This window comes from Falco peregrinus, chromosome 8 (assembly GCF_023634155.1).
Source record: "Falco peregrinus isolate bFalPer1 chromosome 8, bFalPer1.pri, whole genome shotgun sequence".
Taxonomy (NCBI): domain Eukaryota; kingdom Metazoa; phylum Chordata; class Aves; order Falconiformes; family Falconidae; genus Falco; species Falco peregrinus.
This window is the reverse complement of record NC_073728.1, coordinates 56,184,970-56,200,698: the sequence shown is the minus strand read 5'-3', so window position 1 is coordinate 56,200,698 and position 15,729 is coordinate 56,184,970. Positions and strand designations below refer to the sequence as shown.

Below are 15,729 nucleotides of genomic sequence, written 5' to 3'. Positions count from 1 at the left end.
AAAATGTCAACAGAAGGTATTATGCATCACTTACGTCCAATCGTACGCTGCCTGCTCAGCATCCGGCTGACATTATTTGGGATGCTGCCACAGGGAGCAATGGGAGTTCAGGCTGCTTTGGAGTTCGCCTTCCTTCGTAGTCACTGGGATGACTGCTGTTCCTGAGTCCCTGGGTATCCCATGTTCTCTGAAGGGAAAGTCTGCCATTCGAGACTCAGCGTGACCATTTTCCCAAAGGGGTACAGATGCTGGGAATGTAAACAAAACTCCCAAATTATGCAAGTGGGGGACAGTTCATCTGAGTTAACCACCAACAGTGAAGAGGCTTTACGGTCTCTGGCTGTTATAATCCTATCAGTCAACAAACCTATGCCATCTAAACATGCTGCATCATTTGGATTTGCACTCTAGCTATTTTCTTCAGCTATTTTCTTTTCTCTGCTAAATCTTCATGATTTCCCCATAGCATAAACAGCAAGTGAAGAGGGAGAAAAGCAGGATAAATTGGAAAAGCACAGGGAGAGGCCAGGGGCTAGGGGACTGTCACTCAGAAAGCATGTTCTCTCCATTGGGCTGACACATTATAGGCACGGATCCCACATTCACTGGTGTAAGTGAAACCATCTGTGCCACAGATCCGCTCCCGCGCTTGGACTGGCCATCCTCAGCGATGCCCCTGGGGCATGTGCTACAGCTTTAAAGGGAAGAGAGAAAAAGAGTCTAAAGCAATAGATTTCCAAACATTCCTTGTTCTTCAGGGGGGCTTGAATGAAATTAAGGTTTTACTTCTATAAATAAAAGAGAGGCGGGAAGTGATACACTATGTGGACGTTTTTTGTCTGCAGATTTACCGTATGTTTAAACTTACGGGGCCGCACCTTAGCCGGTGAAAATCCATGAAAATCCAAACCCCTCCTTGTCTGAGTGGATGCCTACAGCTGGAGGCAGGCTCTGTTCCGCTGCTGCTCCCTGCTTTTGTCATATCTACTGGTTGATCAGCAGAAAGCAGGCAACCAGAGCCCAGAGCGTGGCAAGGAACCAAATAAAATTGTATCAAACATTAAATTACAACAAGAGAATGAACCTGTCTGAGTGTGAACATATTGATGGATGGAACGAGTAGGTACCAGAATGATATTCCTTTAAATCTAGAGGCCTGGGGATTTTTTTTTTAGTTCCCAGTATTTTCTTTGCTAACGGCTGGTTAAATAGACCTGACTGATACAATGAGTTTGTGTAATTATTTCTATATTTCTTTTCTTTTTTGAGAAACGTATAGTTATAAAAGTGGTTAAAAATAATTTAAATATACTCCTGAAAAAAGAACAGTTTTGAAAATCAGCAGGGTGAGCCTTGTCACTCTCAAGCACCCCTCAAGAGAGTGACAGAGTGTCTAGGCCCATCCACAAGCTTCTCTAGTAAATGCAGCATATGAAAAAATAAAAAAGCTAAAACAAGGCAAATTATCAGCAGACATAATTTTGAAAGGTATAGATTTTTTGGTAAAGTGCTTGAATGAAGTTTAGTGACAGACACCATTGTGCGGTTTGGCTTTTTTCAGTTCACAGATGGGTGAATGCTGATAAATGTTGAAAAAGAATCTTTCGGCTCACTATGAAAAGACTGTGTATTGTTTTGTAAATCCCACTTTACAATCAGGTTTTAAATGATTCCACCTCATTCTTCCTCCTCTTTGTGTTATAAGAAAAATGACTGTAGACTCAGAAAACATTGATAAGTCTATAAAGATAAGTTAGACAAACAAGGAAGGAGAGAGGACATTTATATTTTTAAGATACTGTGCCTGAAATATGTACTGGTGCATTTACAGGTCATGAATCCTGAGGCTGAACTGTCATCAGTGTGAAATACATCAAAGTCCGTCAGCCCTTGGCGCGGCTCGGCAGCTCAGTCCCTGCTCTCCCAAGCCGGAGGGTTGCAGGGTGCCTGCAAAGCAGCGTGCGGAGCTGGACCAGCTGTGTTTTCAGCAGTAAATTTTAGATGCCTGATGCTGCAGTCATAGCAGGCACTGGAAAGTCAGTTTTTTCTTCACCGGATCCTTGACCAAGGGTATGAGGCTGCACATGCAACTACTTCTGTTCATGGCAAGAGTGCAAAAATAAGGGTGCACCGAAACAGGACTAAATCCATGCTTGCATCTGATCCTTTTAGTGCTGCTTCCCAAGTTAAAAAACAGGCTTTCCTAGCATGACAGATGAATGGTTTTTGAGGCTAAAGTGACCACTTTGAAGCTGCTCAGGCTTTTGCCCAAGGTGGGTAAGAAAGCCAGCCTCAGGACTGTGCAGCGTTATGCACCTGAGAAGCCAGGGAGCAGCAGGCTGAGCAGCACCAAAGCATCTGTCACCCTCACGCTGGAGACTTACTGAATTTGCAGCCTGGCAAGCACTGAGCTCACAAGACGATCTCTTGGTGTTCTCCAGTAATCTCTATCTATCCAGCCATTCCCCTATCTAAGGGCAAGCAGGCACGCAGCTCAGTCAACCATACCTTAAAACCACCTTTCAAGTCTCTTAGTGGTACTTTAAACCTGGTATCATTCTACCTCTTCCCTAAGACACAAAACTTCAATGCTTCCTCTTGAATGTGCTCACCTTTGCCTGACCATTGCTTCCTCAGAATAGAATCGTGTAAGTTGGAAAAGACCATTACGACCAAGTCCAGCCGTTAACCCAGCACTGCTAAGTCCAGCGCTAAACCATGTCCCTAAGTGCCACGTCTACACGTCCTTTAAATACCTCCAGAGATGGTGACTCAGCCACTTCCCCAAGCAGCCTGTTCCAGTGTTTGACAACCTTTTTGGTGAATAATTTTTTCCTAATATCCAATCTAAACCTCCCCTGGCACAACTTGAGGCCGTTTCCAACACAAAGCAGAGAGAAATCATCTAACACACACTCAGTAGTAACCCTGGAACAGCTGAAAAACAACTCTGAGGCACAGAAAACAGCTCTGTCCCTGGGAAGAAGGCTGTCCTACTTTTATAGCGTTATATTGCTATCACAGAACACTCCCCGAGCCTGGGGGATACTTAAACTCCAATGCCAGGCTTTTCCCATTTTCTGGCCCAGTTTTAGTGATTTATTCCATTATATACTTTTACATGAAACCTACTGGCAAATACTGCATGGAAACCTCTGTCTAACGACCACTTTGGCTTCTTCCCTGGATTCCTCTGAGTTAATCTCAACTTTGTGCCTCCTTGAGTTCATGTTTGCCTTTGGTGTCATCAGAGAACGAGCTCCACAGCAGCAGCTTTGGCACAGTTGTGCCCAGCTAATGCCGTTCAGTTGGATCTTGACAGCTTTACTGCAAAGGCTTGCAAAAGCCGAGGTCAGAACTAAGTCCAAGTGAAAGTCTGCCAAAGTCCACAAAAAAAATAAAATTATTCAGGTCTTATCCCTGAGGATAACCAAGTCACACTTAACAGTAAAGCAGCATGTTCTGTTAAAACACCTGAACAGAAAATGGCAAAAAGGTTATATAAACCAAAGGAACGTTTACATTAGGACACAGACCCAAGAAAATTACAATATGCCATTGTTAGTTACAAATCGTCTTGAAAAGTACATGCCAGCCGTGGACACTAATGGCACGGAGGTACTACGGCCTCATTCCCTGATACAATACCCACAGTGTCTCCAAGTCAGGAACATTTGCCTTCAGCCTATTCTTCTAGCCCGACAATTCAAAGAGTGACTTTCCAAACCAATCCAAACAATTGTGTTTTTCTCTGGTAAACTACAATGGGACACTGAGCTAGGGAGGCACTAGCTGTAGTCCAGAAGAAATCTTTTAACCCTGAAATATTGGACTAGCAATAGCTTTGGTGACCGGGAGCTAGGGGTAGTGGCTGTACCTATGATGTCAACCAATGAAGGGCAGCTCCTAGGTCCCCCTACCTCCCTGCCATCCATATGGACACCAAAGTGACAGCAACTGTATCACTAGGTCCTGAGGTTTTTGGCCTCAAAAAAGCAGGCAAAACAAGGCTACCAGGCAGAACCACTGTCATACGACTTGTTATATGTTCAGTCAAAACTGATCACAAGTGAACCTCTGCATACTTTTCCTTCCCAAACAGCTTTAGAAGGCAGGCAGCTTGCAGTGATGTACCAGGGCTGCCCCACACCCCAGGGGTCATTTCTGCCCACCAGACCCAGAGATATTCTGTTGCCTTAATAAATCAAGATATTGCATGAGTGGACAGACACATCTGTTGTCTGTGACCCTGAAGGGAGCTCCACATTCTCCTCCTGTGGATTGTATCCTATAAACTTGAAAACAGGACAAATTCAGCAGAGACAGGCTGGGATCACCTTTCCTGACAGCAGCTGCTGCCTTTTTCATGGGACAGGCTGCACAGGCAGTGGGAACCAGGACAGGGGGCAGCTCTTGGCTAGGCATCAGTTTCCCTTTCTAGCCCATGGCAAGGAAGTGCCCTTGAGAACAAACCACCACCCACAACCTAGATGCTGCCTGTGGAGTAGGTAGACCATGTTCTTGCACTGGCTATAAGGATAGAGTCCATGATCCGGTCATACAGAGATACTAAAGGTGAGGTGGGACTAATACTGACAAGGAGACTCTGAGGAGTAAGGACGTGCCTGGGAGTTTCAAGGGGAGGTCAAGCCCTCAGAGCAGCAATGGCAGTGACACGTGGCAGGAAAAGATTTACCCACATTGTCTGGTAGAGCAGAATATCAATAGAAAAATACATATGCACCACTAGAAGTACTGTGTCAGAGAGGAGAAGGGGCAAAAGGGATGAGACATGGCATTAAGACAGAGAAATGTTGCCGAGTGAGTTTATTGAACAAGTGTTTCAGGAGCTAAGGAAATGAGACAAACTGAAGGAAAGTTGCTGGGGAAGATCAGCCCCTGAGAAATCACATGCAAGGGAGCTTGTCTTCCCAGGCTGGACTCCAGCACAGACTTAGCATTCAGTCAGACTCAGGAGGTCGAGAGTCCTACTGCTTTTCCTGGTGAGAAAAGGAAAGAGAAGTATTAGGCACAGAGCACATTCAGAGCTGAAGCCCTATTCCTCATTTCACTGGCCCAAGTGTTGACTCAGTGTTGACTCAAGATAAAGAACAGTCTCAAAAGCCCAAATACTCCCTTTCATTACTGTAATGAAAGGAAAGATGAAAGGTTTTGCACATTTGATATAACGCAGTTGGTTTAGTGCAGTACTTTCCACATACCCTCACGAGCTTTTGGGACAGATTGCACACTGGTGAAAATGAGTAAAATATCTCTGACATTAACAAACAAGAGGCCATGGACAGATCACAGAAATGGGCCCTTTGCATTTTCCCTTAAAATGCAAAAAAACCATCTACTTGTACAAGTCGTCGTGCGCCAGGAATGTCTAGTATATGCCCATAAGCAGTTAGTCAACAAGACATTATGAAAACAGCTCGGCATTCATATTGGTACAGGAATTGGTCATGAAAGGAAGGGGGTTACTCTTGTACATACAGGTAGGCATTGCAGAAAGTACATCTGTTGCTGTATGTTTTGCCATCAGAGCCACAGTGGGGCATATATTCCAAGGAGCATATAGAAGAGACTTCTTGGAAGTCCTTGCAAATCTCCTGCACACAAGAAGATAGACATGAGTTTCTCTGCCTGAGAGCAAACCGTGTCCCCCGAGCACAAGGAATGACACCCCACTGAGAAATGAAACTCTTTGTAACATCATGATAAGGAAATCAAGGTTTCCTCCTGACAGAAGATGTGATCTTGTACTGTTTCTGCTCACTGCCATGTCTTTTCCTGCCCTGTTACAGAGCAATGAGATGGATGTTGGCTGTTTTATGGATGAGTGTGAAATTGCCAAGGGTTCTCCTCAGGTCTGCACACCACCGGGTTCCCCAGTTGTAACCCAGAGCAGAGGACAGTCCCCCATGAGTGTAACAGACACTGGACCTCACTTTTTGTTCCCATCCTTTCCCACTCACTTTTGAAACCTGGTCTTCACAGCGTCCATTCTTTCTTTTGCCAAGCTTGGTCCGATACTCCCTGGAGGAAGGAGAGACCGTAGTTAGCCGCAACCCTCCCCATTACAACCACAGTGCAAGAGCAAACCTTGCTCCCACGTAGTGCACAGATTTTCAGACAAACGAGCTCAGCATTGCCCGCACAGCACTAACAAGAACATGTCCTTATGGACCAGGCACATGTCTTTTGGAATAACACTCTCGCCAGTTGATGCCTTCCCATTTTGTGGGGTTCTGGGGTTGAATGCCCATGTCAAACAGCAACCAGGGCAAGCAAGAAAGCTTGGAAAGACAGACAGGACCTATACAGTACAGGCTTTCAGAGACCGCCCTTGCACATTACTTGGCACTCATGGATCCAACCACCACCACTGCAAATCCCCCAGGGAGAAGGACAAGTACTTACAGGTTGTGGGCACACAGGGTACACTCGCTGGCGTAAGTGACACCGTCGGTACCACAGACGGGATTGTAGATCATTGTGCAGGCCATCAGCTGTTTGCCATCCTCCAGCGTGGAGACTGGGTACTGGCTGCAGTTGAGCTAGGGAACAAAGATGACAAAAGCTCTGGCACAGGCTCTGCTCTGTGCAAGGGCACCCGGGCACACACACATACACTTACGCCTCTACCTGTTAGGATCTGCCATAGGACAAATTATGGTTATATATTAACTCATTCTTCAGGGGAAACTAGCAATTTCCTTTCATAGCCTTATGTTAGAGAAGTCTGAATCAAGGCTTGAAGGCAGACATTACTCATTCAGCCTTGTATTCATCATGATGCCCCTATACCTTGCAGAACCTACCGGGATATTACAAAACACAGCTTAAAAATAATCTGCAAATCAAAATGGCGTGATTTATGCACTTCTTGCAAGAGGGCCAACTGTGACCAAGGTGTTTTTCATGGCCCACAAGAATGGAGGGGAGATGTGCTGACAGGTCTTTTGTTGCAAAGGGACGGTTCGGAGTGTTGAAATCTGCCAGTAGGACTGACAGCAGTTGAAGCTGATTTACACCAGTTGAAGAACTGGTCTTGCATTTGAGCACTCCCAGTTTCTCCACCGTGGTGAGCTCTTCCTCCCTGATTTATGTATCTCACCAGGTCTGAGCACAGAGCGTACTCAGGCAACAAAGGAATGACATTTCGTAGTTTGTTTGTATAGAAACAAAATATCTGACTCGGGATGTTGACTCTTTCAAACACATGCTAATGAGATGGCTTTGTTCTTCTGTTCCCCGGTGAGTGTAAATAGTTTAGAGCTGGCCAAATACAGTTAATCTGGTATTTTTACAAGATTCATTGTTGGCATACATTAGATTACATTGCATTTACAAAAAAACCAGAGAGGGGTTTGAACCCCCTCATTAGGGGAGGGATTCATTAAGTATCAGCATTCAAAACACAGGCAATTTTCTAAGACTTGAAACATCCTTTTTGTAAAATGCAAGTGTCCAGAAGGCAGCGGGTACCCTGGGTCTTCTGCATCCCCTTCCCATGTTGCCAAAACAGACTGCTAAGTTTCTGCGGCAGCTATGACAGACTGCTGTGGGAAAGGGATTTCTGCTTGTAAAGCCTTAAATCATTTATGTCACCTGTCTCATAACTCATTCCTCTCCTGTCCTCTCCTCTTTCTTTTCCTGACTGCATCCAGAAAGTGCCCAATATTCCCGCTGCTGGGAGGATGATACTCAGCCTCAGAAGGAAGGACTACACAAGGCATGACCCTTGGTGGAGGTTACACCACCAAAAGCGCTTGTTCAATTATGCGGTCAGCTCAAGCCTTTATTTTTCTTTAGGTTTCACTTACTTGGGAAACTTCTTCTATGCACTTCCCATCATGCTTCTTGGCAACGCTGGTTCCGCGTTCGCTGGAAGAGAAAGCAGAGTTTAAAAATGCTCAACAAGTAACTGGTGAGCTCTCAAGGGGTGACCTCCAGGGCTTACATGTTATGGGCACAGAGCGCACAGTCGTTGCTGTAGGTGACCCCATCTGTCCCACAGATCTCACGCAGGATGAAGGGGCAGGCTGTGATAGCTTCACTGGTTTGGGTATTGCTCAGGTAGGCACTGCAGTCAACCTAGGGGGATAAAATAACAGTGCTGGGTCAGTTGCTGGGAGGTGGCAGAGTGCCTCATCTGCAGTCTGCCCACCCTGATCCTCCAGATTTTAAAGGCTTCTGCCAAGCAGAAAATCAGAGGGGTTTTTAGGTTTAATCTCCTGTTAGAAATTAGTTGAGTAATTGTAGTTGGATTTGGTATTGTCTGCTAACAGAGGAAAGAAAGGAACAACTGGCCAAAAGGATTATTCTCCTAGGGTAGTACATATGCAAGTTTTAAAACAAGCCTTTAACCCAAGGAGTCTGATTTAAAGTGTTCGACATTAAGTCCAGCTTGTCATAGTTAACTAAATCTGAGATTTTGTTTCAGCTTTTTCTTAACAGCAGCAAGAACTGTTTCACCAGCTCCTTTTGCAAAAATATTTACAATATATAAAATCTAACAGTTTCAGTATTTGAGGATAAATAGACATGCACCTATTAGAAGTCAGCCTACACTAACATCACTGACACTTCACTGTCATTTTGCTTAGCTTCCCCAGTGCAGTGTCTCTTATTATCCATATTTCCCACATGGTCCAAGAGCAAATTAAAGCAAAGACAGCATTTTAACAATGTGTCTTTACTATAGAAAATAGATTGCAGTCCCTCGGGATGCATGAAATTATTTTTGGTGCTTTAGAGCTGCTTTGCATAAGCAGAATAAATGTGTTGAGGTATTATCAGCACATATTGTTACTGTGGAGGATAATAAAGCTATTCCTGTATGCATACCTGACAGCAGATTTTTCCTGGCTGACCAGAGCACAGGGATTTTTTTACCTGCCTGTCTAGTGCAATGGAAATCTTAGCACTGAATGGATATACAGACATCTAACACAGTCTTCTGTCTTCCTCTCCTGCTGTGCTAAAATGGGCTGCATGGCTCTTGGGCTGCCTCTGATGATTTCTGTTCAGAGATCTGCAGTACTGGGACACTTTGCCTCTGAAGTCCCAGCCTGTTCCCCTTTTTTCTTGCCCTCATGTACAGCACATCGGCTGCAGCCGCTGTGAGCAGCTAGGGAGAATGACAGCACCAGCACGAACCCTGTACGTCACCCCTCTCCATGCATCCAGGAGTCCAGCAGGTGCACTGAACTCAGCCAGGGTCTTCCTGGAGAATGGAGAGAGTAGGAGATAGCACTTATTTTATAGCTGGTTATACTTACAGGAGTACTTTCTTCCTTGCATCTTCCCTCATGGCTTTTCTCAACATGTGTCCCATGTTTTCTGAAAGAGAGAGGCTGGCATTAGGGTGCTCACTGGCTAAGCCCTGTGACACCCAGGTGCCACCGAAAGCAAATCAAACTCATAGCAAATATACATGGTAAGGGAGACATCTGATTGCCTAAAGAACCAGCTTCTCCCGGTCATTAGCAAGTGTAATCCTAAGCAGTAATGAACCTATCAGGTCTCCTCACTGTGTGCTATGCAACAGCCCCATCTGCTCTTTCCTCTGCCCAAATACCACAGCCCTCGTGGTGTGCTCTGACTGAGAGCTGGCTCTCCCACAGTTCCCCCGAGGAGCACAGACAGAGCATCAGGGAACAAAATCGAGGTGATAGGGGCTCGAGGAGGTTGAAAGAGAAAAAGACATACATACATCTTGGCATCAAAAGAAAAGCCATCTGGAGCACTAACTATGGCTAGTCACTCCAAAAGAGAGTCCTACGCAGTACTTACAGGTTATGGGCACAGATGCTACATTCGTTGTCGTAAGTAAATCCATCTGTACCGCAGACTGGGAGCAGGATCCTTGGACAGGGCATGTAGGATTTGCCACCCTTCATAATTTGTGATGGGTATTGACTGCAATCAATCTACAAAAAGCAGGAGTGTCAAACCTGGGGAAGTCCTTGTTCTGTAAGAAAAACCCCAGAGTAACCTTCTGCCATGTCTTTTACACTGGGATGCTGAGACAACACTGGTGCTACGACTCGGTTCTCTCAAAACCAGGGTGAGTCAGTTCTGCATGATTCCTCTCGTGCACAGAGGGAACTGCACAGCACCACATCGTTTGTGAAATGCCAAATCACTAGGGTAAGTAGCTTGGTCAATGCCAAATGCAAGATATGTCAGAAAAGCAAAATAAAAGAGAAAAACATAGTCCCTTCTTCATTCTGCAGTATAGCTATAAACAAAACACCAAAATAGGGAAGGAATTTAGACTTCGCTGACAATGCATTTGAAGAGCATCCTCAAAGGAAGATCTAAGCCCAGACTGACTGACTTCCACTGCATGTGTTGGCATGCCCTAGACACCAGCTCTGGGACTTCTTGGCTGATAGACTCAGATCAAAATTTCTGGAGTGCTCCATACACCAGAATATATCCCCGCCCCAAGGGTTGGTGTAGGTGGGAATTTGTAATGAAAACTCTGTGCCTAGCTCCATGCAGCCCATCTGCCAGGACTGTGCAGGCAAGGAGGGCCCAGAGGACACCCGCCTCAGGACAGATGGGATTTGTAGGCATCCTCAACACAAGGGACTGACCAGACTTAATAGACGTGGAGAAAGCCAGGCTTCAGGCCAGCTGACTTTCAAAGTAGATGTAGCCTCAGGGAACCTTTCAGTTGATGCAGCTAAGAGGAGAAATATGCTTTATATTGAATACTTACCTTGGAAGTCTCCTGTTTGCATTTTCCATTGTGTTTTTTGCTAACATGGGTCCTGTGTTCTCTGGAAGAGGGAAACAATAAAGGTGAGGAACTAAATGCTTGACTTTTGGTCACAGTCACGTGCAAAATGAAGCAAGCCATGGCTTCAGACTCTGGAAGAGTCTATCAGAATAGCTACATTACTTCACTCATTAACAAGTTCATCACATCTCATGATAACATGCAATTTAAAGTAATATTCTTAATTATTCCTTCCTCTGCTCAGTCACTGCCTAGCCCACAGACTACTCCAAGGAGCTGTCATCTGACTCTTCAATGTTTCCTCTCATGAGCACAAAGAAGGTATCAGAAGGAAACTCGGGGTAAATCCAAAACCAACCCAGTTTCTAAGGGACTTGAAGAAATAGGCATAAGCAGAAATGCAGAAGGATGGTTCTGAGGACTGCAAAGCATTGCTGGTTACTTAGGAGGAGTGCTCTACGTATGGGACTTACCCGTTGTGGGCACAGATCCCACATTCATTATCATATGTAACGCCATCTGTGCCACAAACAGGATTCAGGTCCCTTGGACAGGATACTAATACTTTGCCATCTTTAGTGGTTGTTGTTTGGTACTTATTGCAGTCAAACTGTCAAATAAGAAGAATTAGCTTTAGTGGAGCCCTTGCTATGCAAGAAAAGTTGATGCAAAACCTTTCTGTACCATTCTGTATCCCAGCCTCCACTGTTTCTGCAAGAGGACAAAGCCCTGATATACTGAAGTTAAATCTTCAATCAGAAATGAACTTTCTGAATATTATCCTACTTCTCTAGGAGTCAAAAAAAAGGACTGTCTTGAAGAAGGGGTCCTTGAGGCAGAAGAACATATACAAAAATTCTGGGCCCATTCTCAATAAAAAAAAAAAAGTCTTCAATTTAGTGGGAAACATTTTTCATCAGCTGGAAATCTGGCTAATACTGTGCTTGTTTGTGCTGGTTTTCTCCCCACTTCTCCAGCTCTGTGATTACTTATTACTTAGATACCCTGCAGTTAAGCACTGAGTTTGAAAGCATAGAGGAAAAAATTATTATCTATCAGCTGGAGAACGGACTTTCTACGTCCCAGAATTTTGGTGCTGAAATATAGAAGCTTCTTTTCCTGAAGCACCAGACTGCTGGCCTCATACAAATATACAATAAACTGTTCTCTATGAATATGTATGCTTAGTGCTCTCATGAGTCTCACTGTCTGTGAAAGCACCAGCATGGGAATTTGGAATCCCTGTTGCAAAGGGTGGAAACACTTGTGACCTCCAAAGAGAAAACTGCCAACTTGCACAGCATGTTGGCAAGTAAAATCTTGGGCGTCCCCTTCCCCGGGTACAAAAACCAGCTTAGGACGTAGGGAAGTGGGCTCTGCAGCACTGACTCACTGCAGCTTCTCATTTCATACCCATCTCTTGCCTCCTTCATCGGCTTGCTGTGGTATGCATGGGGTGACCCGCTCTTTGGAGCGGGGAGGGTGCAAAACCCACCCTCACTGTGCAGGAAAGCAAAGCGTGGACGGGGACCCTCATCAGCTTTGCCATATGGTCCTCTCGCAGTTCCCTAGGGAAATCTGTGGGGTTCTCAGGGTTCTATGAACAGCCTTAAGAAGTGGAATTTTGACTTCTATTGCACTTACAGTCTCCTTACATTCTCCATCATGCATTTTGCTAACGTTGGTGTGATGTTCTCTGCAAGAAAGAAACGCTTTGGTTAGGAAGCCTTGAGAATAACTTTTCCTGTTACACTCTGGCACTGCGGGGAGAAAGCAAGGTCCCACCCTGGTGGGACACTACGGCTGCTTGACTTGTCTGAATGCACCCTGCAGATGGTAGCAGCAAACGCAGGGTATTTCTGTATCACGTGGTAATCAAGTGTGGGGAGTAATTAGGTGTTACAAGTAACACTTTGATTTGTTTGTGACTCTGCTCTGGGTTGTCCTCTGGTTCTTTTGTGATTCCCCTGGTGAGCACAGACAGAAAGCAGGGAAGAAAACTCAGATCGGCTGGACAATTACAAGCAGCCTTAAGAGTTACAAGATACCTGCCTTAAGAAGGACTAGTGTTATTATAGAAATGTTTCTGAGAGCCTGAACTATTGTTAATGATCCAGAAGAGTGTTCTATGCACAAGACTTACGCATTATAGGCACAGATCCCACATTCATTGTCGTAAGTTAAGCTATCTGAGCCACAGACTGGTTTCAGTATCCTTGGGCATGCTACCAGGACGTGATCACCTACTACAGTTGATCGGTATGTAGTGCAATCAACCTGTGAAAATAGAGGAATAGAGAGAAAATCCCCGATATTTTCAATATAAAGACCTAACACTCCTATGCAGTCTGCTTACTCTCCCTCAGCCTTTGGGAACAAATTCAGCATCAAACTAACTCCGCTATCAAAAGCGGAAGCCAAAGTCGGTTCTGTGGGAACTGTCTTCTGCTGAAAAAAAATAGCACAGCAAGAAAGACTGTGATTTGAGTTTTGTGAGGTCCTTCATAAGATCCTGCTGGAGCTACCTAGGTGGTGAGATCCAGCCTTCAGCCAACACAACATTCTCATTTTATTCCCAATTAAAGAGGCTAGAAGTCTGAAGTAGAAAGGCACAAAGACATGGTATCAGCCCATAAAAATTCTCTCAACTTTGGTTATCATCAGATTTCAATTCCATTTGGGCTGCGCAGACCACCTGTGCACGTTCTGTTTTCTGCTCGTGTGGTGCTTGAACCGTCCCCTTTTACAGCCAGCTGAAGTCTTCCACGGACTTTGCCTTACCGCAATAGGTTTCAGCTTGCATTCGCCATCATGTGCCTTCTCCACACTGGCCCTGTGTTGCCTAGAAGAGAGCAGACCCACGTCAGGGATCGCAGACAACAGCATCGCCTCGAGGCCAGTGGTGTCAGCGCCCAGCTAACTCGTATGCTCCTCCGCCCCATCCATCCTTGGGGATGAAGCTGCCACCCTTACCTTGAACCCCTTGCCCTGAGGCTTCTGCCAGGTTTCCAGCCGTACTCACTTGTTATGGAAGCAGATCCCACAGTCGTTGCTGTACGTGACGCCGTCAGTGCCACAGACTGGCTTTAAGTTCCTTGGGCAAGCTATCAAGACCGTCCCATCCTTGCTGATGCTGGGATATTGGCTGCAATCAACCTGCAAAATCAGCACAGAATCAGCCCCAGCATCGGCTCCTCCTGGAAAGACCCCCCCCCAGCAGCCTCCCAGCACCGCAGCCACAGCGCCTGCAGCTTCTGCCGGGAGGTAAATGAGAAGTGTTATTCTGAATCTGCTCAGGCAGACAGGAGTGAATCTTCCCTACAGAAGTTTCTGATTACATTTTCCTGCCAGGGTCCGGGGGAGGCATGGCACAGAGGAAGGATTGCTGTGGGTGAGACGCTGCCTAATGAAGGCAACCGGTAATTGGGAGCCCGGCTGTATACCAGAGCCCCTCAGCTCAACGTGTGCTCGTTTCAAATCATGCTGCAGTCTCCGGTGAGTTACAGGAGCCTCGTAACTGCGTGGGAAGAACCTGCAGACAAATCCGTCACACAGACCCTGCTGTTTTCCTCTCTGTGACATAGGTATGGGAAAACCTGTGCAAGGAATATAGTCCTGTGTGTCTTACTGTGTAGACAAAATTATCAAAATCACAGTTTTTGATGCTTTCGAGCATATCATCTTAAAACAGTATTCCTCAGGAGGAGGTAACCGACAGCCTTTTGCTTGGAGTAACTAAATTGTGTCTAAGAGTTAATATAATAGGACTGTATAATTACTTTTCGCTTTCTTCATTTTATTTAATGAATTGAAAGTATTGTAAAAAATGAGGGAAATTCTACTTTCTCGTGAAATTTGCAATATCCTTCAGTCATGCACTGACAAATATTATTTGAACAGCCAAGCTTTCATTAGATTTAATCCACTTCCTCATCAGGTAATTACATACTGTTTCCACTCTACCAGAAACCTGGAACTGAACAGAATAAATAGATCTGTAGCTCACCTCAACTCCAAAGGCAGTACCTGAAAGAAAAAAATGGAGACAGAAAAGAAAAAAAAATAAATCAGATTATTGATATGCGGAATAGGTATATGTAAATCTTTTCATGAAACTGTTAAATTCCATGACTGTTGTTGACTAATTTATTTGGTTTAGGAAAACATGGAGTTTTACATGATGCCATTAAATGGTCATTGGGTGTATTAAAAGTATAAAGTTTCATTGCACTTTTGAGGGGACATAAAACAGAAGAGAGCACATATATTAATCCATCCCTGAGATGTTACAGGGAAGCAACACAGGTACTTTCAATTCAGTACTCTTGGATTTTAACCTCTTCTAAGAGACTTTATGTTTGACTTTCAGAAGTTTGGACATGCGTGTTTAAGATGACTGTTGACCACTGACACCCTCCATCACCAAACACATCCTTCTCAGTTACCAGGAACAGCACAGTAAACTCACAGAGCAATCCTAGAGGTTGAAGTTTGCATTTGTATTGCTCACATGGAAAATGATGCCATTTCTAACAGTTTTACTTTGCCCTTATACACAGTAGTCCCATGTGTAAGCTCCTGCCCTGCGCTAGGACTGCTCCTTCAGAGATTTGCTCCTACAAATGAAGATGATGAAAACGGTCATCTGTATTGTGGTTTGCTGAAACCTCAGTCTTGAAGTCTAATTTTTTGCTACACTCTCTCAGGAAGAATATTTCTTCATGGAATAAGACTTTTCTCCACACTACGAGACCCAAATACTTTTACTGAAATTAAAATTCTGTTCTCATTCAGCTAGATCCATCTCTGCAATACCCAGGAAACACTCACCTAAGCAGCAGCAAAGGGCGAGAGCCGCCTTCACAAAAACCTCTGTTATCTTCATGGCAGACAGAGGTACCACTCCAGCGCAGCCTGCAAGCTCTCTGTGAGGGAGAGGAAGATTGCAGGTAGGGGCAGGAATATATAGC

The 15,729-nt window shown here is 44.9% G+C and overlaps 1 protein-coding gene across 2 annotated transcripts; it reads right to left on the bottom strand.

The window, feature by feature from the left end:
• Positions 1 to 4,812: 4,812 nt before the first annotated feature.
• Positions 4,813 to 15,708, bottom strand: LOC101910279 (ovoinhibitor-like). 2 transcript variants are annotated; one of them, XM_027778865.2, is made up of 16 exons: positions 15,590 to 15,708; positions 14,766 to 14,785; positions 13,782 to 13,915; positions 13,541 to 13,601; positions 12,903 to 13,036; positions 12,404 to 12,455; positions 11,233 to 11,369; positions 10,739 to 10,799; positions 9,805 to 9,941; positions 9,291 to 9,351; positions 7,970 to 8,103; positions 7,833 to 7,893; positions 6,427 to 6,563; positions 5,955 to 6,042; positions 5,500 to 5,615; positions 4,813 to 5,000 (listed from the first exon to the last, which is right to left on the bottom strand). In XM_027778865.2, the coding sequence occupies exons 1-16, from the start codon at positions 15,642 to 15,644 to the stop codon at positions 4,955 to 4,957; spliced, it is 1,434 nt and encodes a 477-aa protein (XP_027634666.2). In that variant the 5' UTR covers positions 15,645 to 15,708; the 3' UTR covers positions 4,813 to 4,954. The 2 variants fall into 2 exon arrangements, with proteins under 2 accessions (XP_027634666.2, XP_027634667.2); XM_027778866.2 differs by having other exon boundaries at positions 5,982 to 6,042.
• Between the last annotated feature and the right edge of the window lie 21 nt (positions 15,709 to 15,729).